Source organism: Callorhinchus milii, unplaced genomic scaffold (assembly GCF_018977255.1).
Source record: "Callorhinchus milii isolate IMCB2004 unplaced genomic scaffold, IMCB_Cmil_1.0 Scaffold6, whole genome shotgun sequence".
In the NCBI taxonomy this organism is placed as follows: domain Eukaryota; kingdom Metazoa; phylum Chordata; class Chondrichthyes; order Chimaeriformes; family Callorhinchidae; genus Callorhinchus; species Callorhinchus milii.
The window spans coordinates 19,233,114-19,260,416 of NW_024704747.1; the positions used below are offsets into that span (position 1 = coordinate 19,233,114).

Here is a 27,303-nt window from a genome sequence, read left to right on the forward strand (position 1 = left end):
CCATTAAAGCTGTAACATTCCCGTTAAATTATCAGAACTATAGTACTTCTGAGTGCACTGCCATTAAATACAAAAAGCTACAATTCATTATTATAAATTCTTTGAAAAGTTTTTTTGTTTGTTTGAAAAAATACCCTCATATAACATCCTTTCTTCCCTCCTCCCGCCAGCCTCCCTGCCCAAACCATAGAGGACAAAGAAAACAAAGGGCGGTGCAGTATCCCCTCTCCAGGGTCTGCTATTAATTGGGAAAGTCTTTTGCTATGGATTTGGAAAATTATTTCTTGTGAAATAGTCTATCAGTCGCTTTTCTTTTTCCCCTCACAGGGAATGAAGTGGTAGCAGACAAACAGACAGAGAGAACACGAGAAGAGAGAGAGAGAGAAGAAACTCAGAAAGGAAGAGCGTTTGTAAACCTGAATAAGATCCCATCACCTGTTTGATTAATCCTTCGAGGACCACAGAATGAGAAAGCATCTGGACCATCACTGCTCTCTCATTGGCATTTACAACGAGATAAATGTATTTCCTTCCCATTAACAGCCAGTTCGAAAACAAATACAAGCACAAGATGTGCAAAGGTGCCAAAGAACCTCAGGTTTCAAAGGATCAGAACAATATGAAGGATTTTTTTTTCTTTCACCCGCGTTTTTCCTTGTTTTAAAAATAAAAAGCTACACTGTACTGCGCTAGGTCTCAGGTAGACAGGACTATCTTAGCTACTCAATACAGCACCAGTTTGTATCCAATCTGGGGTAAACCAGCAGTCATGCTTTGACAGCATGCAATTTCTCCCCTCCCCGCCTCTCTCTCTCTCTCTCTCTCTCTCGACTCTGGATCCATGATACAACTGTGGGATTGTGCAAGTTGAAGCCCTTTAAAAAACATTAAAAAGGCAGCTGAAAGTTACTGTAATCAACGCAAAAGCAGATTGTCGTTACGAACGCTACAGTCACACCGTCTAATCCAAGCTCTGTGAATTGTCGCTTTGAACAACCACAAATGCCACACCCTGAACCCAATTACGGCCCCGTAATTTGGCTTCTTTTTCCCCCCCTTTATAAAGTGGAGACTTGGCCACGTTAAGTCACGCTGGTTAGTGCGGCATCAACATCGGTGAAGCACACGGTGGCTTCTTCGGTAATGCGATGCCACTGTACAACTTTTTTTTAAGGCTCTCGCTTTTTTTTTTTCCGTTTTAAAAAAATAAAGAGCCGGATTCTTAACACAGCTGAAATGCAACAGAACCGCACAGGACGGACGCCCCTTTTTTTTTTGCCAGCTGGACAGTGATGCATTCAGTCACGCGGGCTGCCGTCAGCCAGTCAGTACGCGAAGCCCTCCGAATACTGGAGATTGTTGCTGTGATCCAGTTCCAGCACGTAGGCCGCATTGTCGAAGTGAGTCAGAGGCACCGTGTCTTCCTTGTGTACGTGGCTGCTGTCGATTTCGGTCTTCAGGAAGGGGCGCTGGTTGTCCGGGAAGGCCATGGAGAAAAGTGCCTCAGGATCACACACGAACTTGTAAACGTATCGTTCCCCAGCGACCTGAATACCAAATGCAGACCATTCGTCAGTACAACCCCCTTCCCAACTGATAATAATTTACAACAATCCTGGCATTTTGATATCGCGCCTTATCACGTTGCTGAGACATCCCAAAACCCTTCACGGAATAGATTGCACACTGAATTGACTGCATTTTGTGGGCAAATTCTTTTTGAAGGGATTATTAAGCCCGGAAAGTGACCCGTCAATCAACTAACAACTGGGTTCCTACTTACTGCTAGGTAAACAGAGGTTTGTGGAGTAAGGAAACTTGCCTAACATTTCGCCCCGCCCGGAAATCAAACCTGGGTCGTCTCGCTTGCGAGCGCACTATTCACTACGCTACAGGACTCCAGAACAACGCTTGCATTTCTATAGCAGGGTATTGTCTCTCGAGTGCTCATCAACTTTTGACAGGATCACCAATAGCTTAAGGCTTAATTCCATGTTATTTGCCTCAAATACAAATAACCAAAAAAAGGTACAGCAAAGGTGTCTTAGGGAAGAAACGGTATTGTTGGCCAGGACATGGGGAGCAACTCACCTTTTGCATGATACCCTTCTCGTAGTAATAACGGAGAGAGCGGCTCAACTTGTCATAGTTCATGGCAGGACGGTTCTTCTGGATTCCCCAGCGGCGAGCAACCTGCAAAGCCATCAAAAACACGGTTAACAGAGAGGCGGCGATGGGGGAGTTATCTACAGCCACAGCATAAACAAGCCCCCGTAGTACAGAGAGCCAGCTGAGACTGAGCATTGGTGCCCTATTGATCTACATCCCATTAGTGCACATTGCAACTAATGCAGGTGTCTGCGCGTAGAACACTCGATGCAAGGTAATGGAAAAGGCCAACAGGCCATCCCTGTAACAGAAGATGAGCAGCAGTCGGCTGACAACGTGGCCAGTAACATTTTAATGAGATTTTGAGAAGAGTTCAGTCTACTAGCCAGTGCATCATTAACCAGGTATAGAGAACGGCAGGACGATTGCAGACGGCAACTCCCAGTCCCAGTGGGAACCCACCTGGGGCGCTGTTTATACAACATGCAAAGCTATCCTGAATCGTGACTGCACAAGGGAAAAAAAAACAACAAATAAAATAATGCACCCCCTCAACTTTCAGAATAATTTTACCGCAAAATAATGATGCTTCTTTGCTGAGGCAACTGACTGTCTGCCTTCCTGCCCATCAGCAACTGGCAATGCAACACATAAGAGTCCACGCATCATTACTGCTGGGCAGGATAACACTGGCTGCAATCACCCAGTGCACTTTAGGAAGACGACAGGACAAATACTGTTTAGAAAGTGACTTTTAGCGAAAGTTTGCCCGTTGGATAATCATTTACTGTATTACTGATGTGGGAATCGGGAAAGGGTTTCAATCCTACACCAGGCAGTATGTGATGTGCAGTGCACTCCACCTTATACAGTTTTGAAGCCATGTACCCACTGGCCTGCTCTGTGAACTGACGTGGACAGTCACAATCAGTTAAGCATGTGCCCAGACAGCTCAGAGCACTGGATGTATTCACTTCATACAAAATTGCCCTGTTACCATGGCACCATAATCCAGTTCCACAAGTGGATTTTTCACCCACTATTATCCCAACCGTGACTGAGGCCACTTTTTCAGGCTACCGTCTCCTTTCATTCTGCTAACTGTTCTACCAGATGCAGCAAACCCCGATAGCCACAGATCTCCGCACAGGGGCTTTCTTACGATGAAGCTGACCGAAGAAGCAGTTTGTGCGCAAAAACACGAACATACAACCACCGAAAGCGTGTGGCTAAACTCCACGCCCTGCTCCTTGGCTGTGGATCCACGTGAATTGCAGCGAGGAACTCATGCAATTCACTCCTGAATACCTTCCTTGGTACAGCTCGCGAAGCAAGGGTGATGAATTAATACTGAGATGGTAGAGCCACAAGTCAGGCGTGAGAGGAAAGGGAAAAAACGGTGGAAATATACCTCCACCCTCCCCCCTTCAGACTTTACCAGGCATATTTGACAGTCGATGACTCTACAGCCGCAAGTACACTTTTGTACTATTCACCTCCCCCCCCCCAAGTTACTGTGTGCAGTCCAAGAACAAAAGTGGATTCTTGTGTGCTACCTGCAAGCAACATCCTCCATCTCATTCACAGATTAGAACGAGTGCAGAAACTCCTGGGCTTTTGTCTCCATATCCATTTCCTGGCAGCACTGGGCTCTAGTAATTCCATCCTGCACACAGCTGTCAGCAAAAGTCGGAAAAACACTGCCGTTTCCTAAAACCCATCGCGGCCCCAGGGGTAGCCTGTCTCTGGCTTGCTCCACAGCTCTGCTCAGTTAACCTTGCACACATGGAACTACTTGACAACAAGGCATGCCCTTGGTTGTACAATACAGTGATTGAGAGTTTTTTGGGGGATCAGTGCAATGCAAAAGTGTGCGTATGTATGTGTGAGAGAGAGAGAGCGCGAGAGAGAACACAGTCACTTTAGTCTGCTCACAGACTAAGTCAACAACTAAAGAGGGTTTAGCACAGCCCCTCGATCCCATCCCTTGTTGATCATTACAGCAGCTGTAAAAATGCCAGCATTGTCCATGGAGCACTCAGACTCAGTTCCAGCTCTATATGAGGGAAGGCTGTGAGCACACGCCAGCAGCCAGGATGCTGACCACATCACTTAAAAGCCCTGTGTCAAAGCGGAAATCCTAATAAGCACAGTCCCCTTGGGTACCAGACTGGCTTGTGCTGAGGGCTTGTTTTTGAAACTCCAGTACATGCTCCCTGTGATCTAAGACCTCAAATGTTTTTTAAGTCTCAGCTTTTATAGTTAGGCATGCTACTTTCTAGGGAAATCTGGAATTGACTTGGGAGGATTATAGCTGAACTTCTACACAAGATGAAAACTAAAACCCATGTTTCAAGACGAATTCCAGTTCAGGGGTTTAAAAAGGGTCACGATACTTTAATGTGTTTAATGTTCAGGATTACAACTTTGGAGAATTCACTGACAAATCCAGATTTTCCTCCAATAGCCCACTCCATAAAGGCATTGCACAATACAGAGCTGAGCCACACAGACTCAATCCTTTCCCCCCTGCCCTCCCCAGTCTGCGACACTTTAAAAAAAATGCCACAAGTTAGATCTCAGATGTTTGCAAGTAGCAGGTATAATTAAAATAAAATAATCTGGTCACTCAATTCACAACTGTTTGTGGGGACACTGCTGTATATGTGTGAAAGCTGTTATACAAATTTGATTTTGTTGTTGATGTGCGCAATTAGGTAACGTTTCGCCCACAAAATACAGTCAATTCACTTTACAGTATATTCTGTGAAGTGCTTTGAGATATCTCCAACGACGTGATAAGGCGTTATATCAAATGCAAGGATTATTATTATTATTCTTAACTGATCTTTTGGGGTGTGGATCCAGAGAGAGAGAGAAAGACAGAAAGAAAGACAGGCAGAAAGAAAAAGTGTCCTGAGTCAATGAAGTGTCACTTCCCAGAGCAACAATAGAACCAACTAATGATCTGTGCTCTCAGTTACATTTTTATCATGCCCTAAGAGACCATACAACTCACCCAGCCAGTCACCAATATAATGGAGGTGAAGTCCTGATGTAACTAACCCAGTCACCAGTCTAAAAAGGGTCAGGTTAGGGTGTAAGTCACCAATGTAACCGAGGTCAGGTCTGGTAGTGTAACACAGTCGCCAATATAAACAAGGTCAGGTGTTTGTAATAACTAACCTCAGTCACCAATATAAGGTCAGGTCCTAGTGTAACTAACTCAGTCACTAACTTAGCCAAGGTTAAGTCCAGCGTATAACCAATGTAGCTGGAGCCCGGGAGCTGTTCACCGCACTACACTCACTTCTTCAGGTTCGATCAGCTTGAATTCCATGCCTCGTCCTGTCCAAGCAATGAAGTGGGAATTCGCCGGATCATCCAGGAGGGTCACGAGAAACTGCCACAACTGCAGAGATCCCCGGCGCTGGTACGGCAGGCTCTCCCGGTACACTGGGCATTCCTGTTTCACTTTGGCTGTTCAAGGAAAGAAACGGTTAGAATTTCTCCCACTTAAAAAAACAAACATCCACTTTCATGGACAATAACAATAACATTCTTTGCATTTGATATAAGCGCCTGATCGCGTCAAAAGGATGCCTCAAAGCATTTCACAGGATATTCTGTGAAATGGAGTGACTGTGTATTTGTAGGCGAACATGGCAGCAGCACACCTGTCACAGCAATGTCCCATAAACAGCCGCAAAATGAATGACCAATTTTGTTTTATGAGATCATTGGCCAGCGAACCAGGAGAAACTCCCTTCTCTTTTCTGAATAACACCATGGGATCTTTAACGGGACCTCGGTTTGCCGTCTCATCCGAAGCACTGCACTTCTGACAACGCTGCACTCCCCCAGCACTGCACAAGAGTATCAGCTTAGACTATGTGATTCCGTGTCCTGACGTGGGATTTGAACCCACAAATTTCTGACTCAGAGGCGAGAATGCTACCAACTGAGCCAAGCTGACACTCTGAAACTTATTCTGAAAGGATAATGCATTCCTTGTCACTTTACTGCTTTAACATGTAACTTCACAGTTGTGAGAATGAAATTGTAGTACGTCACAATACCAGCCATTCCCCACCCACTGGGCATAGTCCATTCAGGCTATTGTTGCATGAATGCCTCCTTGAAACCACTGCCACTTTATTGTGAAACAAGCCAACTGTGAAATTCTCAGTGACATTCTCGAGTGAGGACAGCTTAGGTCTCCTCAACCAACACGTCAACATATTCGGTGTTGTGAGTGTGAACGAGCCTGTCTGGAGTCAGGGCTGGGGGTTGAGATTCTGGGTTTCATTCACATTCATCTGGAGTGGGGGTGGGGGAGAACAATATCACTTACAGTCAATTCTCTCCGGCACCACACATGTGTCGTCGTAGTACAGCCGAGGATCCTTCTCATAGGGAAAACCTGAAAGAGGAAACAAATAGCAGGTTTTCAATGCACTTTTTAATCAGTTAGAGACAGGTGATGCCTCAGCAACAACGACGACAAATTGCACTTGTATAGCGCCCTTCACGTCGGAAAGATATGCCAGGGCGCTCAGACGCCTGTTCTGCTGGTAGCGTGATAACCTCAGTCATTGTATAGCATTCCGAGACCTCACCCTACGTAAAGGGCGCTATATAAATGCAAACTGTTACAACAGAGCTTTTTTAAAAAAAAATCCAGACAAGTTACTCCAGCAGTGGTTAGGCAGGTTCGTTCCTCTCTCGTGAGGTTCGTTCCTCTCTCTCGTGATTTGCAATTTGATGTGAAATAAAGTAGCATATTTAGAAAAAAAACCTCCCCATCCCAGCCATGACTTGCACCTGGCCTAGAAATGTGGTTTGTGAGCGATCATTTAGTTTCTAAATATATATATCAATTCGCTGCCTGCCTTGGGTTTTCAGGTGAATCTGCATCCGGTGTGACTGAGACACCGTCCCAGCACGTGCACTAGCCACAGCAGATAACACGAGGCAGGAACAGTGAGGCTGAAAGCAAACAGTGCTGTGCTCAGCAACTCAGGGTGGCAAACTATTCCGTTAAACCTTCAAGGCTCAAAAATACCCTTGCTGCACCTGGATTTTTCAATCAGATAAGTAGAGATTTCAGTGTATTAACAGCGGTGGGTTAATGAGCAATTTCTTCTCTGCCCTCCCATAGTTAATGTTGACACACTCGGATGGTTTAGATCCAGGAGTGAAACCAGTTTTGACTTGATCAAACATTTTTAATATAAAAAATGTGATTTCAGGTTATCGGCCTCTATGATGGAAGTGGAGTCTGAGAGGAAGAAAGAGAAATTATGAGATTTATGAGCACGACATTTCCAGGTTCTGTGTAATGAAAAGACTCTTCTCAACAATGAGCAACAGCAATCAGTTACAAGTGTAACAGACTGAAACCGGGGAGGAATATGGATAGTGTCCGAATGACTACTTCAGTGTCTTTGACCAGGTCCTTAAAATAAAATCGTACAATCCCGTCAATCAGGTTAAAGAGCTGCCTCGATAATCCCCCTTCGTGCAGATTTAATTCCAACAGGTGCCAGACCACATGAGCACTTGCAGGCGAGTCCCAATGCTTCCTGCCTTGGTGGCAGAACAACACACATTCTGAGAAACGTGGGTTATAATAATAATAATAATCCTTGCATTTGATATAGCGCTTTTCACGTCGGGAGGACGTCCCAAAGCGCTTCACAGAACACACTGTAAAGTGAATTGACTGTATATTTGTGGGCGAACGCGGCAGCCAATTGCGCACAGCAATGTCCCACAAACAGTCGTAGATTGAAAATGACCAATTTATTATTGTTTGGTTTTTTGGAGGGATTATTATTAGGCTTCTGGAGTAAGGAAACTTGCCCAAGGTTTCGCCCTCTGCCTGGAATTGAACTCAGGTCTCTCACTTGCAAAGCGAGTGCTCTAACCACTGAGCTACAGGACTCCACTGAGCTACAGGTTCACTCACCATCGTGGTTATTGGGACTGTAGTAACTTCCTCCTGTCATGTAAGAGGACTGGCAATTAGGCACTTCTGCAAAAAACCATAAGAAATAAAACAAATCATTAGAAATAGGGAACAAGAGCGTTAAGTAAATAGCATTGTGCGCCTGTGTGTAGTGATGACACGACCGACCGTGTTCAAACTCGTATCTGCGGCCAGACAGCCAGCACTGGGAATGAACGAGCACTTGGGTGAAGGCAGCACTGAGCAGACAGCTCACGTGGAGTCACTAGGACTCAGCGACTTCAGGAGAAAAGCAACAACAGATTAGTTTATTTCTTCCCCATTACTTAAGGAGCTCTCCAGATGAGAAAGTAACTCACACGGTGGGGGGAGGGGGGTAAACTGTTACATCAAGCAAATTAAAGTCAGCAGCTCATTCCTTTTTTAGGATGAAATTCTGAAATGGTTAATGTGCTTTAACTCACAAGCAGCCAGTGACCCACAGAGCTACAGAAGGAGGTTCAACAGAGAAGCACGTAGCGGCTCAGAGCACCAAGGGCAAGGTTAGGGTGAGGCAATCAGGGTCACGTAAAAATATCCACTGTTTCTTTACGGGGGTAGGAAAAGGGGTCACGGTGGGAGGGAGAGAAACACGCAGAAGGAAAAAGGAGCAAGAAGGAAAGCGGAGAAGAAGAGAAAAAGTGAAAGAATGAATAAATGAAGGATGAAACTGCTAGCCGGAATATATTTGGGTATATCTCCCAGTCTAGACAGAAAGTGCACAGTGTCCATTTGCCTGGAGCAGTACGCATGTGGATCTGAACTGCAAAGTGGACACAGTGAACCAGGAGAGCTGGAGCAAAGTGGCAGAGTTGGGGCTTGTTCACGTAAACTGGTGACAAGAAGTTAAGCCAGAACATTATTCTACACAGAGCCCAATAATAAAAATCCTTACAGTTACTCCTGCCTAACTCTAGTAAAAAATAATAGCCTTTGCATTTGATAATAGCGATTTTCACGTTGGGAGGGTATCTCAAAGCGCTTTGTTGGATATACTGTAAAGTGTAGTGACTGTGCATTTTGTGAGCGAAACCTATAAAATTTTCCAACTCAACTGGAACGTGTTGTTGACATGGACTCGCAAACAAATTCACCAGATATAAAACTGATGGGATTTCAGGAAGTGACCACAAGATTCATATTTGATCGACTTGCTGAAACCCAATATAGTCCACCTTTTAGCACTTTACATATTTGCAAACCACAGTTTCTCATAAAAGCCACCAGATCAGATTGGGGAACCAACGAGTTGATATTTTATGCCTTGCTGCGCATTGCCACTGACATTTACCTATAAATACAGTCACTGCACTTCTCGGTAAAGACTTGTGAAGCACTTGAGATATTTCGATGACATGATACATCAAATGCAAGGATTAATACTCTAAGTGTAAGACATGTGTTATTAAATTCAAGTTCTCTGCAGTTGATACGTGCAACTTGACGCACACTCAACAGGTAAGAGATAGGTATGAAAAAGCACCTCATCTACCTGCCATTCAATTCAATGTCATGTTATTGCCCATGAAATGACAACCCTTGCATTTGATAATATTACGTGGAAACGTCTCATAGTGTTTCACTGATAACCTCTGCAAGACTATCTGTAGGCAAACAAGACAATCTATTCTGGATAATTTTTTTAAGTTGGTGGGTCTAACCAATAGCTTTCAGTGGAAAAGGAGGAGGGGAAAAACACGGAAAAAAGGATAGGGGAGGGAAAGGAAAAGAATATTACATAAAACCATGACCTACATAAAACCCACTTCCCTGCTAAAGCCTTTGACACCGTTACATGTTGTCCTCTAGTCTTAAATCTTTGCCATCTGCCGGAGCTTTATTGCAGATCACCACTCCCTCCCTCCTGGAGGTTATGGTATTTTTAGGCCTAAGCTGATTAGAGGATTTTACGCTTACATCACAGAGCATCAAATTAACACCACTCTTGAAGAAACCGTTTTGCAAACTAGATAAAACAGCATGAAACTTCCTTCAGGGGGAATCATGAAATCAGGTGCCCAGCCACAGGCTGCTTTGCCAAGCAAGAGCACTCGGGTTGACGGAGACTCGAGCCAAGTCACCCCAGGTGAGGAGCACATCCGAAAGGAGCTGAGTATTATTCCATATGATGGGCTCGGTGGGTGTGTTCGTGTGCTGCAGGTGGAGCTAAGCTCAAAGCCAACTCCTAGGCCAAGACTATGGTACGAGAGGTTTGTTGTGCTTGAATCTGTCGAGCAGCCTCTATAAATTAATACATGACAAGCCAACTGAGGTACAATGCTGTAGTACCAAATCCCTCAGTGGATCGTGTCAAAAGGCGATGAATAATGCATAATACAACACCCCCGCCAGGACACAGAAGAGGAACAAGGAACGAATTTGTTGAAACAAAAAAAAAAAACAGCCGTCACCCGATAGCTAAAATTCACATTTCTCTCCTCTCCCCCAACAACCTCCATTTATATAGACTCAGCACAGGTCACATTGCTTTGAAGGCATCTGCTTTCACAAGGATAAGACTGACCTGAGTCAAAGCAGTAGTCTCTTGGCTCCTGCTTGATGCCAATGGCGGGGTGAAAATTGGTTCTGTTGGGGCCTCCGAGCGCTACAGCCCTGTGGTCATAACGAGGGTCGTGGTACTCCTGCTTGAAGTCCTGAAGAGGTGCCGAGGGAATGGGCTCGGACATTTGTCTCTGGTAAACTTGCCGGCTGTCATTGGAGATTCCTGACTGGGGTGGGTACTGGTGACATGGTTCGGACATCTGCCGCTGAAACCTTTAGGAAGAACAAGAAGGGTCCAAGTCAGAAATGCTCATAAGCATTGTTCTTAGAAGCCAATCCATGAAGTCTACCTTAGGCCATCGAGCAGACTGTTAGCTTATTTTCAAGACCGATAAAGGAGGACACTTTCTGCCCGCAAGTTCAGCTTTGGTTTCCTCTGTCTCTTCCCACCGATTAGGTTTCTAGATTTGGACTAATGGTGAAACCAGACACATTTGTGCTGAGTAGCAAATACAACACAAATTTACATTTATTTTGTGCCTTTCACATTGGGAGGATGTCCCAGAGGGCCTAACGGTAAAGGCTGGGCACCCGAGCTGGGGATGGTGCTGGGGGGCCAGGGGGGGAGGCGGAGAGGAGAAAGGTGACTGAAAGATCATTAAAGAGACAAATCTTAAACATATCAGCAATCACAAGACAGCTGACTTCCACAAAAGTTATTACAGGAACAGACTCGAGCTGAATTGTTCAAAAGCAAAGAGCCTGCACCTTCACGAGAGGAGGGAAGAGAATTAGAGCGAAGGGGGGAGTTTGACGATGAGTGAAAAGATCACTTTGACTTAAATTGGTTTGAAACGCGGAGATATTCTGCATTGGGCGCCAACATGAAAACAGGGTTGGAAAGCTTATATAAAATTGGGCTCTTAAAACATCTAGTTACTGAGATAGCCTTTACTACCCCTTCCCCCCAACTCACACACATCCACACTCCAATCCTGTGAGTGCTTTCAGCTGCCTTTATTCTGTGTGTGGTTCACAGGTGCTCAGTCAAAGCCACACTGCTCTCAACCCATGGGAGACTGACTGACTGACATCAGGGGACAAACGTGTTCATTGGAAAGGCTTTTAGACTAAAAATCCTTACATTTGACAGAGAGGTCATATGGGGAGGACTTCTGAGCAGGATATAATGTAAAGTGCATTTAGTACACTATTGTAATTGGGCAATTTCCGGTCGACAGACAACAACACAGGAGAGCATCCTGGAGCACAGACGAGACTTGGATCCTGATGGCAGTGCTATTTTTAGTTGGTCTCAGAGAGAGAGATCAGCCCAAGTTCTTAGCCCCTCTCTTTGCCCTCCCGCTCCCCCTCCTCCCCCACCCCCAAAGAATCATTTAGCACCTTGAAAGGCGATCACACATAAATCAACCATTTCCAAATCATCAGGGTCCCCAGCACCATTTGCAGTGTAAGGTGATCCTTCACAGCTGACTGCGCTGGATTATTCCATTTCCACTTCGGATTGACCTGACTGCCAAGCTGAAATCTATAGCACGCCGATATGCCTGCATCGGAAAAAAACACTTCCAGATGGTTCAGAGCCAGCGTCCCAAGCCAATCCCAGAGCAAGAGTGAAAGAGAAGAGTTGTGGGAAGCAAAGGCGACTGAGGAATCAGGTGCTACTTGTGGGAGTAGCTGTTATATAAAAAAAACTACTGGATGGACTTAATACTGGATATATCCATGCTATTTAGGATTCCAGCAGGTTTTAATGTTTTTTTTATTCCATCCCACTCCTCAAAATAACCCTGTGTGCAACCCCATTCGCACATCGTAAAGTTGTTTGACCTTAAATAAAGAAATAAAATCCTTTCTCTCCCTGATGAGGCCATAGGAGGCCGGCAGAAAGGGGAGAAAGGGAAGGGGGTGGGGAATGAAGGGAAGAGCGCAAAGTAACTACAAGAATCCACGACAGATGGACCAGCCATAATTTAGTATAAGCTCTGAAACTCATCTGCTCACTAAACAAGGCAGTTTGGTTTTAATTGACAAAAACACATGGATGATAAGGTTAAATTGACGACAAAAGCTTTCCACGCAGAGTTGGCGGTAGCACCCTTTACCCTACACAAGGGGACCGTTTCTGCACCACACTCTTTGAAGGTCGGGTTGACTAAGTGAACGGCGGGGGTGACGAAAGAGATACTGCGCCAGTTTGCACTCTTCGCTTGCGCATCGAGCGAATAGAATACCGAGCAAGATCAGGTGGTGCCAAGGATCACTTTACCCAGTAAACAAGCAACTGATCTGAAACCGGCGGATCTCAAGGTCAAGCGATTGTGCAACTGAGCCTTAATATCGGCTCTCAAACAAATTGAAATCAGTGCAATAAATGATGCTAGGTCTGGGTCCAGTGCTGGCATTTGCCCATCTCTTACCTGTGTTCCTGTGCATACTGGGACTCAGTCACAGCCTGGGGCATCTGCAGTGTGGGGTGGGGAGGACGAGGTATTGCAAAAGTCTGCTGCTGTTGCTGAGCTGTGGCGGAGGCTACAGTCCGTGGTGGGGATGGGGTAGGAACATGAGTTGAGGCTGACACTGTAGGAGGGTGAAGAGGAGGGAGAGCGGAGTTCTGGTGGATTGGGGAGATGGGGGTGGCAGGAGCAGCTAATGGCTTGAACCCAGCGGAGGGCTTCCTATCATAGGCACTGTAAATTAGAAACAAGAAGCACCGAGGATTAGAAACCTCGCTAAGCGCTCAGTTTGCACATCTTTCCCTTTGCGTTGTAGATTAGCCGCGGAACACAGTTCAGATGTAAAATGTGACACAATGCCGTAGAGAGACGCTGGTTGCAATAAGTAATGTAAAACGATACACCTTCAGGAAAATTCCACATCACCCAATATTTATACACATCTATCTTATAAAGGCCATAATTACTTCACTGCAGCTTTGTGTACTTGTGTAATTCTGGTGGTTTATTGGGGTTCAAACCTCCTAAGGATAAAGGAAAGGCACAAATGGTTGTACATGACTATAAATTGTCTTATTGCAAACTGCTCTTCAACTTCCTCTTCTCCTCTCCTGAGACAGTAATTGCGAAGCAAAGCTGTGAACACCAGAGTTCGTCCAGGACCTTGCCCTCATCCACATGGGCAACATGTGTATAGCAGGCATCAATCAGCGTGCTACATGAGCACGACAATGGTAGTGAGAGGTAGGGGGAGGGCAGGGGGAAAGAGAACCAAAACACGGACATCACAGCTGAGTATACTCTTATTCTCAACCCTCCATGTCTGTGCATAGGCACCCACACCCATCTTTCCAGACATTTTTTTATTGCAGTGGAGCTCTGGCCAATATACACCTCCCTAGCCTAAGGTGCTGAGACTCATTGTAGCAGCCTCAGCATTCCTTTGGCTAAGATCAGCCAACACAACAGAGATCAAAGTGGGGACTTTCCTGGTTTATCTGGCTCAATACCAGTGCAGTATTAAAAGCACATGAGTTCTCTGGTAATATACTGCAGTCATATTACAACAAAACCAAGTGCGGAGAGAATGGATTTGTAATTTACTGCAGTGAAGATGACTTTTTAAATGTTATTAAAGTGCAATGCACGCTCTTCAGTGCATCTGTCTGTACTCCTTGTGATCAATGTTACACTACCTGACAGATATTCCCAATTTCAACTCAACCCTTTCTGCCCCCGCTCTGTGGAACTCCAACCTGGAGTCCCCACAAGTCCCTTATAATAATAATACTCCTTGCATTTGATATAGCACCTCATCACATCGTCAAGGCGTCTAAAAGTCTTTCACAGAATATACTGTAAAGTGAATTGACTGTATATTGACTTGTCATCTTGTTCAAGGTCTGTCTCAAGACCTACCTCTTTTGACTGTACTTTCGGTCATCTTTCCCCTCCCCACTCCCCTGTGCTCCGTGCCCAGCCAGTACTGTTAAGTGCTTTGGGACGTCCTCCTGACGTGAAAGGCGCAAATTAAATGTAAATTTGTTTTGTAAATCAGAGGCACAAACCGCGGCTACGGATTGTTTGACCAAATTTAAGAGCGGTTGTTCTAAACGTGAAAATGTTTGTATTGTAGGTACACAACGAGCACACTGAACAAAGGGATTTACATGGCGCAAAATAATCTGTTAAGCATGCTGTTAAGAGCGCTCTTCATTTCATGCCAATTATTCTCAAAAGCAGCCACCAGAGGGAGCATCCTGGAAAGTTAATGGGGTGGTGGGGAAGAAGGGAAGAGATAAGTAGAGAGGGGGGGCAATATTAGTCAATTTGGTGCAAGTTCACAAACGGATGCTAAAGTGCACCATCCAGGCAGGGGGTTGGGAAGGACAAGTGAGGGAATCTAACTGGCAAGAAGCAGACGTCAGGTGGTGTGTTTTAACACCTAAGGATTTACCCAAGTTGTGTATGGGGATGTCTTCTGGTGTACCTGTAGCTGTAGAGGCAGTTCTCTCCATAGCTGGAGCTGAGATTCTGCTCATGGCGGCATGACACATCTGTCCTGGGGCTGAGGGCTTCTCGCTTGATCTTCCCTGGGGGCGGACCGTGAAACACCACTGAAATAAAACAAGTTTACATTGTAACTCGATCTGCAGACAGCGACAGATGAGGCACCAAGATAGACAGTGACAAATGCCTGCTAACCAGGACATGAATAGGATGTGTGTGTGTATATGTGGGAGAGGGGGGAAGGTACTCATAATTGTCACACGATTAGAGGTGGGGGGTGAGCAAACTCTAAACAGTCTTGTTATTGACACTGAACATTTTTACAGAGTGCTTTGAGAGGTGGCGAAAAGAATCAAAATGATAACACAGTAAACCTCACACAAGTCTTACATTTGATATGACTTATGTAAACTATGAGTTATGTCAAACTTGCATAGAATATAAACTCTTGAAAGGGACTTGGTCTGATGTACGTTTCAGGCGATTATATGATTTCTACAGATCAGACTTATGTGAGTTTTATTGCATAAATGACAAACTGTGATTAATATCAATGTTTTTACTGTAACAAATCCAGGAGGAGGTCAGTACTGGATTCACACCCTTCGTTTTTCCCTTTATCATTATCCCACAATGAATAACTTCAAAAATCCAGTCGCAAAATGGACACCGGGCAACTACAATATTTTATACGCGGCATCGACTATATTAAACACCTTGGTAACTGCAGAACACTGGGTATCTGTCTAGTGGGTACAATTCTCACACTGTGTTACACCAGCTTCAGCACTTCTAACTGTCCTGCTCCAGAGCTCGAGGTTTACTGTTTACTGTGAGGAAACAAATTTTCTCCGAGAGAGTGAATGGAGGTCACAGAGGCTCTGAGAGCAACAGACACTGACCCTTACACCTTGTGGGAAAGTTAATGATCTCGCTTGGCTTGAATTTCACTTTGTGGGGAGAGATTCCAAGCCTTCCCAGGGAATGCGAAAACTTTCTCGAGATATCTCTGTCACCTGCAACCAGGCAGGTTTACCAGGCAATCCATACACTTCTTCACAAGCCAAACACCCAGGGGAAGCAATAATACACATTAAAGCTGGCGATTGGTTTGATAAAATGTTGGTGACATTGTACACTAGTTATCAGAAGGAATTGCTACGGCTACTGTATTTAGCAAGCAGTCCTGGAGTGTAGAGGGGCAATGCCTGGTTACTTTAAGTGTGCCAGAAGACATTGCATTTTATCCTAGCATTTGATATAGCTCCCTTCACATCAGGAGGCACTGTTTCATGTATCAAAGTGCTTCACAGGATTTGGTGGATCGCCTTCCAGGGGGAATCCTTCCAAAATAAACTAAAAAGTAATAATAATTTGGTCACTCAATCCACGCGTGTTTGTGGGACACTGTTGTGTGCAACTGGCTGGCACGTTTCGCCCACAAAATACAGTCACTTTAAAGTGTATTCTGTGAAGTGCTTTGAGACATCTCGAAGATGCGATAAGGCACTATATCAAATGCAAGGATTATTATTATTACTGTAAAGTGTGATGACTGTCGTCTCATAGGTGAACACGGTAGCCAATTTGAGCTCACCAGTTTTGCAAATCGTCTTTTGATAATTTCACCCATGAAAAACGGAAGCAGGGCGTTGCCAAGTCTAAAGATTCAGGCCAGTAAATGTGCCGCATTTTTTAAATCGCACAATAAACAACCTCCACAAAAGTACATCTTACTGGCTGGTACACTGTAGCCATGGTGCGATCCACATTTGCTTGTGAAATAAACCCACGACCTCAGCAATTCCAAAGGGCCAAAGCTTAGATTCTCCTCCAGTTCCACCAGTCTGCTATTTACCAAAGCGTATATACGTAACAGTTCAGTCCCAATTGTTCCCACGATCATTTCCTTTGCAAGCTTAAGAATCCTCACAAAGCCCCTGACTGGGACCGTAGCTAACATGGTCACAGTTGCAAATGGCACTTACTTTTGTAGCACAAAAGGTTGGGTTGCACTAATCCCACTCCACGACTGCATCGCTCACTGAGTACGACTGTAAATAGTGGTGTATTTAGTTCCTGTACAAAGTGAGGGTGTGGAGCGGAAGTTGAGGTTTACATGTTGGATGGGATGTTTGGGTGGGCGCTAAAGATCCATGACATTATTCCAAAGAGAAGTAAGTTTTGCCTCCTACCCTGACCAACAAGCTTGCAGATCAATTGCTCGTTCATCTCATAGCTGTTTGCAGGACTGTTTTTAGCTGTTGCGTTTGCCTACAAAAAGAGTCACTGCACTGGACTCTAATTATTGGCATGAAACACTTGCAGACATTACGATATGATGAGGCGTTATAAAAATTGCAAGTTATTTGTTTCTATGAAGTCACTGCACTTTGCAGTATATCCTGTGAAGCACTTTGGGACGACCTCCCAACTTGAAAGGCGCGATGCCAAGGTAAGGATTATTATTGTGCCTACGAGACTGTTTTGGCTTGAGACTCGTTGAGACTTAGCAAAAATAAAAATGTGCCTGGAAAGGCAAACTAGGATCAACAACAACAACAAAATTACATTTTATAGAGCGCCTTTCACGTCCGGAGGACGTCCCAAAGCGCTGAATCCCACCTTAACACTATCCACCATGGACAACTGAGATCGAAAGCTTTTAGCTGTTATACACCAAATACGTCATTGTGCCAGCTCCACTTCGAGACTGCAACTTGGAAATCGCGCGAGTCATATTAAATGTCATGGGCCCAACTGATACGACTTACGCAAGTTTTACTTTACATGTAGTATTAAAAAAAAACTATCAATTACATCTCACTGGAAAGCAAATTAGTGTGTTGAACTTTTGGGAGGAGAGCAGTCAAACAACAGCAGAGCCTGTTTGTGCTGGCTGAGCCTTGTTAGTGCCACAGAGATGTAATCACTCCGGAAAATCCGCAACCACTGCTAAAGCTCACAAGAGTGGCTCCAGTCAGACCCACAGAACACACTGCACTGTAGGCGATGGCCTGGGGCTAATTGCTTCCATCCATCCCTTTCTAAGCAGATGATGCAACGGTTCAGGATGGGATAACCTCCCCAACAGTTGAATAAGCCGATAAGCCTCACTAACCCAGCTGGTGTCTGACTGCAGGAATTTAACATCAGGCTGTGCAAACTAAAAAACGTTAACAATGACCAGTGCAAACAGATGGAAGATTATAATCCACGTAGAATAGAACCACATACTGTATCCTGAAACATTTATTTTATGTTAAAATAACATTGTACTTTTTTTATATGCAACAACAACAACACTACATTTGTATAACGCCTTTCACATCAGGAGGATGTCCCAAGGCGCTGAGCAGTCTGTGTTTCGGACTTGAGCTGGGGTTAGGAGATCGTGGGGGGGGCAAGGCCACGGAGGGCTTTGAAGGTGAGGACCAGGATCTTGAACAGTATCAGTGGAGTCTGGCGAGAATGGGGGTGATGGGGTCACGGAGCCTGGTGCGGGAGAGGACACAAGCTGCAGATGCAGTATGTGAAATGGGCAAGAAGAGACCAGGTTTGAGCAAACTCGCTGCTAAACTTATCGATCTTAAGCATAGCATCATTTTCAGTAGGCGATGTGGGTTCAGACAACTCAAGACAGGTCACTGGGCTATTTAACAAGATTTTCCAATAGGCCTCTTGGAGAGCAAAAAAAGATTCCTGATTACCCTGAATCCACAACCTTCACTCTACGCTCACCTTGGTTTGTTTTTCACATGTTCCTGCATGATCAGATGCCATGGGAAGAAAACATTCAGCAAAAAGACTAACAGCAAGCCCCGCCTGCCATTCATGATCAGTTGACTCCCTGTTCATTCACAAATAACAGTACTGGTGTTCCAGTATATGGACAAAAAGTAGAGTTTCTTTGCTGCAAAACATTCGACTTATCCAGAACGAAAAGGCTACCACACGTTTCGAAAATACTCTGCAGTTAATTTTGCAATCGGTCGACACGGAATGCTTTCCACACAAAAGCTATGGCAATATTGCAGCAATTGATTTACAAGCATGAGAATGACCTTCTCATGTGGCAAACACCAGAAAATACACACACACGCATATCAGTTTCCTCTAAGCCTGGTAACTGCAAACATTTGCATCAGAAAGGGCACCACATGTGATTCACACAGGCAATTACACAGCTGAAGCATTCATGGCATAATAAGGGGTTTATTATCCTTCCCGATCCTGAAACAACGGTCTTAATAAGAAGAATCCTTGCATTTGTGGTAGTGCCTTTTCACCTCGTCGAGAGCACTTCACGGGAGTTTACTGTAAAGTGTAGTGTAAAGTGCAGCCTTCGTAGGTGAACGCGCTGCCAATTTATGCACAGCAAAATCCCTCAAACAGCCATGCAGTGAATGGGCAATTCCGTTTGGTACTTTGTTTAAGAGCATAAAAAGGAATGTGTTCCATTCTCCAAAACGCATTTTGGACCACAAGAGTTTTTAAAGATCTGACCTAGAACGTTTTCACCAGCAGATCAAATAATACTCTATTGACTATTGAAGCAACAGTTGGAATTGGTCTTGAGGGGAGATGGAAGAGAAGGGAAGATTCTTCAAGCCAGGTTAATGAGCGGTCTGTACATTAACTGCACTGGAAATAAAGTTTGTTTGCCAAAATGTCATTCACCAAGTCAGGAGCGCTCTCACTTCAGAAAGCTCAATGCACCGTGAAGGGACAACCAGCGGCTGAGCTGAGCTGCACAGCGCGAGAATGTTCATTCGGATATTACTGGTACATTTCCACAAGTAAAATGCAGCTCTTATTACGCTCAATTTCTGACACCTTCTGTGCGTGGAGGCTTCATGTGAGAAAATGAGACGCACTCTGGAAAGTTTCCCAAGCCGCGTTAGCATGTACTCTTTGCACAAACAACTTTTTTTTCAAACAAAAATTCTTTGCTTTCTAAGGCTTTGCCTGCGATCATATCAAATTATCAATGAAAAGGCAGTGAATGGGGTTGGGACAGCCAGTATTCTGAGCATTGCTGCTTTATGCGAAGCCTACAAGACAGGAGGAAGAAGTTATCTGCTGATAAATGCAGGCTTAGCTCCAGGTACCAACTCTTCACCCACTGTAATGATTAACATATAAAGACCTGGATTATAATACTCAAAGGTAATGTGATGACCGTTGACTAATAACGTTTGGAGGGAATCGTTTTAAACTAAGGCTGTTATAGCTCGAGGCACGTGGTTTCTCTAGATTGGACATATTGTACGCTGAAACCTCAGATTCAAACCAAATGTTCAGGATCAAAGTTAAGACGCCTAGTGACATTTGCGACTGAAGGGAGCAGGCCAAGCCAGCAGCTGAGGGCACTGCAAACTGGATCAGTAGTTTAACTGAAGCCACATTGAAGCAAACTGTAACAAAGCTCTCAAGCCCATCTCCCACTCCTAACATTTGAAAGTTGGACCATCCTAGTCATCCATTAGTGCAACATCTCATTCTGGTAGTGATATTACAAACAAAACGTAGGAAAAAGCTGCCTTGAGACATTGCACTAAAAACGGTCTTTACCCTTTCTGTGCTGATCCACAGTTGCATTTGGATAGCGTCCAAAGAAACTTTAGCAATGCACAATCACACTGGGTGGATTCAGCCTGGTTGAGAACATAGCTCTTCTCTATATTTCTCATTAAAAAAAACAAGGTAAATCTCTGCGGTAATTCACATTTACAATGTCTAATAATGCATTTCCCCATGGCTTGCGTAGCATTGCACCACTTTAACCTCATCCCTTTTATCTTTGCATTTTGCTCCCAGTTAATAACCTCAGAGATGCTTCTGCCATCATTTGTTAGGCGGCAGCTTATGAGGCTGCGGCTGATCTACAGTTGGATCATAAAGCCATGGTTACAATCCGAATTGGATTGCGACGTGAAATAGAAAAGCAAATCAACAACCATGGGCCGCTCTGTACACTAAGCCTGATCAAACTGCAGGGTCACGTGATAGGTGGGAGGGTGCTTCTCAGGATAGACTGAACAACAGCTTAAGCTGGAAGTCCATCCTAAAGGAGGGAGGCAAACACTGTCCACCAGTCAACAAAACAAAAACAACTTGGGTTTATAGTGTCCTTCATGCAGGATAGCGTCTCAGACTGCTGAGCCTGAACAAACCCTCTCCCCTTCCAAATTACTGTGGAATTTTTGACTTATTTTATAGCTATTTTAAATTAAGAAAATGTGCCTGTTGTTATTTCGTACTATGCTTGTTTATAGTTGCTTTTGAATGAAAGGCATCCTGCCTGACCTGAGGCAGCGTTATCCACTGTTTAACATGTGGTGAGGCACGATTTGGGGAGTAGAGGGCAATATTACTGATTGGTTTGAATGTTTTAGTGTAGAGACACAGAGAAATAAAACAGGCACTCGTTTTCCCGTTACATTTTCTATTACAATATTTAACACACATTAGTATTCTCTCCCAATATGAATATTTAATATTTTGCATATGATTATTGCCCGGTTCAATAAAGCTGAATATGACTAATATCATATCATTCATGACTGCAACTTCTCTGAACTAACACCTCTCTATCCAACAACAACTTGGATTTATATAGCGCCCTCCACGCCGGACAGAGTCTCACTATATCCACTATAATAAGACCCCTTGTAATAGTGTCCTATTGTGGTAAACCTTACCACAGAAAGGAAACAAAGCACTTGTAATAGGAAGCAATCCAAAGGCCAGGGGGTCATGGTGACGAATAGTGCATAAAGTAGATGCATTTCAGCCACCACTCCAGACCAGCTCTTGATCAGTACCCGGCTCATCAGATCAAATGGCCACTGTCTCCAGGGAGCAGCTCCCAGCGGTGGACTGACCCACCTCCAGGTAGGTCCCTGGAGTTTGTTTGTTCGTGCTTAGCAGCTACGGAAGAGTTAATCGCCACGTTAACAGGAAACTAATAAATCTAAACAAGACACAGCCAGAGGTTCTTGGCATTGTGCCGATCCCCCAAAATAACAAGCTAGTCACATGGCAGTTAGAGAGAGAGGTGAGAGAGAGAGAGAAAGGCATAATTTCCTTATGTGGCTGCAGGAACCAGCAATTAAAACATTTGCATCCTCCATTGGGCTTATAAAAACTCATTCATGGGCGGTACAATGATTCCTGTGACAGAACCATCCTGGGAAAGAACAACAGTTTCTATCTGAATCAGATTTCAGCAATCTTCTGACAAGAGTGCTGTTCAAAAGAAGAAACAGAGGGAGCAAACAGACGTTGCATTTTCAGACTTTCAGAGAAAGGAAGCGGGGGATGGGAGAAGTGATTTATAAAACCATAAAATACACCCCTTCTTAGATCAAGATGCTGTGCTTGCATTTCCTCCCCAAGGCAATATGTTTCTAACCCTCTCCTCTCCTGAAAAGGGGGGGGGGGGGTGATCCTATGGGTACTAACAACCCTTGGGTACCTCATCCAAATGTCTGTTTTATTATTGCCAGCGAGCCTCAAAGCCAAACCTAGGACTACCTTGAGGTTACTGGATAAGTAACCCCTGCTAATTCCCTCTATTTTCTGGACGTCAGACTAATTGTAGAACACCTTAGCTGAGACTGGCTAACTCGTCATGGAACAGTGATCAGATCTGCAATCTTTCTCATCTGCTCAACTCAGTGCCATCAAATACAGAAAATGCAGAAAGTATAATTCCTCTTACAAACTCCAATCTTGATCACTTTGTTGAGAGCCATTTATCACAAATGTATTACAATTGAACCCATGACACTCGTTATAGCTTTACTTCACCCTAACACCACACAAGGGTTATTGAAAACTATGTGTCCAAAATGAAATCTAGGAACTAAAAATCATTAGAACTTGTTCCCTCCAATAATGACCCATCCAACATGCTTAAACAATACACATTAATTCTGGTCTTTCATTATCTCTAAATACAATTATAAATATACTAATTCTTACATTTGATATAGCTCATTGTCACGTCGTTGAGACGTCTCAAAGCGTTTCACAGAATATACTGTAAAGTGAATTGACAGTATATTTTGTGGGTGAAATTTTGTGCAGTATTTTATTCAAGGGCAACTCCATTTTTAATGAAAAAAGTCACATTTCCCGAAGGTGGGGCAAATCTAAAAGAGCAAGACAATTTTAAAAAAGTCTCTGCTTCATGACAGTATCATTTGTTTTAATGGTTTCAAACAGTCAGCCTGATGAGATCAACTTCAAATAAATGGCACTTGAATAACATTGAAAACAGCACAAAACCCCAACTGCACTGCAAAAAGATATTTAAAATTTGCAATTGCAATACTGCCTCAGCTATTGTACTGACCCACTTTCCCTTACTGTTTCAAAATGGTTAGTCGTGCTCCGAGGCAGCTGTTGTAAAATCTTAGGAAGCAATTTGTCATGAAGGGGTTAAATCTGAAACCTTTCACTTGAGGCTGCAGTATAGCGGTGACCGAGCGATTCACAATAAAACACCGGCAAAAAAATCACTCACAGTTAGCCGACTGGAAGTCTGGGACAAACTGTTCATCTTCTTCAGGAACTTGGGCTGCAGGACGGGAAAAGAAAAGGATCAATCAAACATCTGAAAGCACTTCAATGTGTTCTTCTGTCCGTTCTGTATAGCATCATAGAATCCTACAGCACTGAAGGAGGCCATTCGGCCCACCGTGCCGGTGCTGGGCTATCCAATTAGTCCCACTCCCCTGCTCTTTCCCCAGTCTTGCAATTTTATTTTTTAAGTACGCATGCGATCCCTTTTGAAAGTCATTATTGAATCGGACTTCCACCACCCTTTCAGGCACCTCATTCCAGATTCGCCCACAAACATACGGTCAGGTCGGGTCACTTTACAGCATATTCCATGAAGCGCTTTGAGACGTCTCGAAGGCGTGAAAAGGCGCTCTTATCAAATGCGAGGATTGTTATCGTTATTATTGTTGTTATTGCATTCCGGGTTCCGATGAGATGTAAAGAGGCTCATTGCGGTGTTAAACACCCGCCAGCTTACCTTCGGCGAGCCACGTTTCTTGCAACTGACTCAAATCCTGGAAAAGTTCTGAAATGCAAAACAGATGGGACTTAGAAACAGATTCCCAGTGAGCCTGAACTTGCGCACAGTTACAACTTCAGCCCCGGAAAAGGCTGATCACTTTGGATCAATACCAGCCAGGCTGAGCCGCGATCCACCGCCAAATTACCTTCTGAATCGTGGGCGAGATCGGTCTCCACGAATTTCCTTTTCCTCTCGTTTATTTGACTCCCGCGAAGTTCTTCTAGACGCGTTTTCTAAAGAGGAGACACGGTGGGGGTGGGGTGGGGGTGTGTGTGGGGGGGGGGGGGGGTGGGGGGGTGGAAGAGACAAAAAAAACAAGAAAAAAAAGCTCAATAAAATCTCCCACGTTGCAAACTCCTCGAAAAGACCTGAATTGATACAATCTTTATATGCACACACATATATATACATATATATATGTACACACACACATATGTAAATAAAAAAATCTGATGGGATTTGCAAAAAAACAAATCCAACAGCAAATCCTGCGACTGGATTTGATTTTTTAAAAAATATATGTACATATATAATATATACATATATGCACATACACACACACACACAGAGAGAGAGAGAGAGACAATCTCAAAACCATCCACAAGCAACAAGAATAAGCGATGATACTTCGTGCATTTGACTTACATTGTGCACCAACAGAGGAACTTGTTGGTCGTAAAATCCGTCCATTTTGCAACTGATCCGATCTGATCCCTAAAGTCCTACTAACATGGACTCGGCAGAGATCTGGGTTTGTGTTTGTTACTTTCTCTGTGTTCTCTGTGACTCCGCCTGAGAGAGGGAGAGAGGGGAATTATGAATGGGAGGGAAGGAGGGAGAGAGAGAGAGAGAGAGAAGGGGGGAGGGATGGGGAGGGGGTGTGTGGCTTCAGGTGGGAACGTAACGGGATCCGAGTTCCCCATTCACAAAAAAATAGTCTCTGAGCCCCGCCAGCAACTCCCTCCCTCCCTCCCTCCCTCTCTCTCTCTCCCTCCTCCCTCCCTCTCTCTCCCTCCTCCCTCTCTCTCTCTCTCTCCCTCTCCATCAACACTTCCTACAACAACAATAAACTCACTCCTTCCTCCCTCAGCCTTTCGGGACTCGCGGGATCACTCACTCGCCCGAAACTCACTCACCGCCACCGCTTTTTTAACAACAACAACAACAACAAAAAAAAAAACACACACAGCAGAGAGGACTCTTCGCCCCACACACACACACACACACTGCACCGCACACAATGTGTGCGCAACAACAGCACAGACAGCGATCCGCACACACTCAGCCCTCTCTTCCCACCAATACACCCCCCACCACCCCCCACCCCCCCACACACCCCTCCCCTCCTCCTCCTCCCCAACTAAACCACAATCCGTGAAGAAAATGGCGATCAACCGCAGCCCCAGCAATTGCAGACAATTTTTACGTTTAGTTTTTCAGATGCAACACATTTCCCTCTCCTCTCCCTCTCCCTCTCCTCCTGTACACACACACACAACACACACACACACAAATAAACTTAAAACGTTCCCCTTTCTCCCCCTGTGCCCACTCACACGCCGCCGGGTCTCTGCTGCCGACACCTCTGCAATTGAGACGAGGTGTTCCTTACCTTCCTTTCCCGACGTCTTTCTTTGACAAACGGGAAAGAATTTGCAACAATGCACTTTTTTGTTTCTTTTTTTTTTGGTTTTTAAGAAAAAAAACGGTGAAGGAGTATTTCCCCCCTTTCTCTCTCTCTCTCTCTCTCTCTCTCCCACTCCCCCCCACACACAACCCAACCAACAACCACCACCACCTCCTCACTCACTCACTCCCTCACCCACACACACAGTCACTCACTCACTCACACACAGACGCGCACTCGCGAGTCGAGGGGAGGGAAAAAAAAAGTTGAATGGGTTTTCCACTCAGTTCTTTGCCCCGGAGGCGGGGCCAGCGCTCGCCGCTTCCTGATTGGCTCACGGGTCTGACCGGCACCGCCGCGGGCCCCCCATTCATAGAATCAGTGGCTCGGCCAATGGGAGGCCGCGGCGCCGGGACGGGGCGGGGCGGCGGCCGACTTCGCCACAAACACATGAGCGGCGACCAATCGCGAGGCCCGGCGGCCGCTGGAGTGACGGCGGGAAACCGCCGACGCGTTTCATTCACGAAAAGGACCCGGTCGGTCAGGCCTGAGTGACTGCGCCATTGAGCACAGAGAAGGAGGGAGGGAGGGAGGGAGGGAGTGGTGATCGCACTGCTCTGTGCTTTACAACAGAAAGAGCCTGGTCCTATCTGTGCAAAGTCACACACACACACACACACACATACAACACACACACACACATACAACACACACACACAATACACACACATACAATACACACACACATACAATACACACACACACACACAGCAAATTTAGAACAACGCCAAATAATTAGTCAAGAGAAAAACTTTTAAGTTTGCTCGCCCTCTCCCCTTTTGCAGGAGCTCGTTGCTCGCGTAGAGGTTTTAAAATGGGAGCAAAATCCCCCCACCTCCCCGCCCCCGCCCGCCCGCCCGCCCCCCCGGCTCGCTGCCCAAGAGTCGCTCAACACACTTCGGAATTGCTGAACGGCGGCGCGAAAGCGAATGGTTCGCTTCGAGCGGACAAAGCGGGATGATCGGCGCCCTCGGGACACCGCCACTGCAGCCAGAATCGATCGACGCTATAAATAATATGCATTTAAGGGTTTTCAGTATTCGGGGGGGAAAATTAAAATTAAAGCGCCTAAAATTTTCGGCTGCCACGTCAAGTCTGACCGATCATGAGCAACAAGAGGGTGAAACGGCCCGCACTGCTGATCGACGTTGTCAAAAGTGGTGTTGCAGTTTGTGTCCTCTACAACCCACCTGGTCTTTCCCAGAGAAATGTGCCAATCACTTAGATTTATCAGACTTCTCAGCAAGTCATTCGCAGCAAGTGCAGGCAGTATTCACTCTTGGAGAGCGACCTACAATTGCAGCAGTCAGTGAAGGAAGTCAGGAGAACGATATTATCAGGCTCCTCTCTCGACTCTCTACCCCCTCTTCGCTCCCTCCCTTCCCTCCCCTCACCCTGACCGTTTCCCCCCCGC

At 45.1% G+C, this 27,303-nt stretch overlaps 1 protein-coding gene across 4 annotated transcripts; it reads right to left on the reverse strand.

Moving 5' to 3' along the window:
* Positions 1-654: 654 nt before the first annotated feature.
* On the reverse strand, positions 655-25,913 carry LOC103182908 (ETS variant transcription factor 5). 4 transcript variants are annotated; one of them, XM_007900094.2, is made up of 13 exons: positions 25,815-25,913; positions 24,848-24,994; positions 24,348-24,435; positions 24,158-24,205; positions 23,642-23,695; positions 15,089-15,215; positions 13,063-13,332; positions 10,644-10,894; positions 8,081-8,146; positions 6,464-6,532; positions 5,420-5,589; positions 2,092-2,193; positions 655-1,547 (listed from the first exon to the last, which is right to left on the reverse strand). In XM_007900094.2, the coding sequence occupies exons 2-13, from the start codon at positions 24,890-24,892 to the stop codon at positions 1,326-1,328; spliced, it is 1,512 nt and encodes a 503-aa protein (XP_007898285.1). In that variant the 5' UTR covers positions 24,893-24,994; positions 25,815-25,913; the 3' UTR covers positions 655-1,325. The 4 variants fall into 4 exon arrangements, with proteins under 4 accessions (XP_007898285.1, XP_042192321.1, XP_042192323.1 ...); XM_042336387.1 differs by having other exon boundaries at positions 15,056-15,215; XM_042336389.1 differs by lacking the exon at positions 25,815-25,913 and adding an exon at positions 25,629-25,671 and having other exon boundaries at positions 15,056-15,215.
* Positions 25,914-27,303: the final 1,390 nt, after the last annotated feature.

Bases quoted from the DNA above. Each gene is read 5' to 3' on its own strand.
- LOC103182908 (XM_042336387.1), bottom strand. From the start codon at position 24,892: ATGGACGGATTTTACGACCAACAAGTTCCTCTGTTGGTGCACAAT. The intron at 8,147-10,643 runs GTCAGTCTTATC...GGTTTTTTGCAG, and splicing joins AGACTACTGCTTTGACTCAG to AAGTGCCTAATTGCCAGTCC. The intron at 5,590-6,463 runs GTAAGTGATATT...TTCCTTGAACAG, and splicing joins GGTGCCGGAGAGAATTGACT to CCAAAGTGAAACAGGAATGC.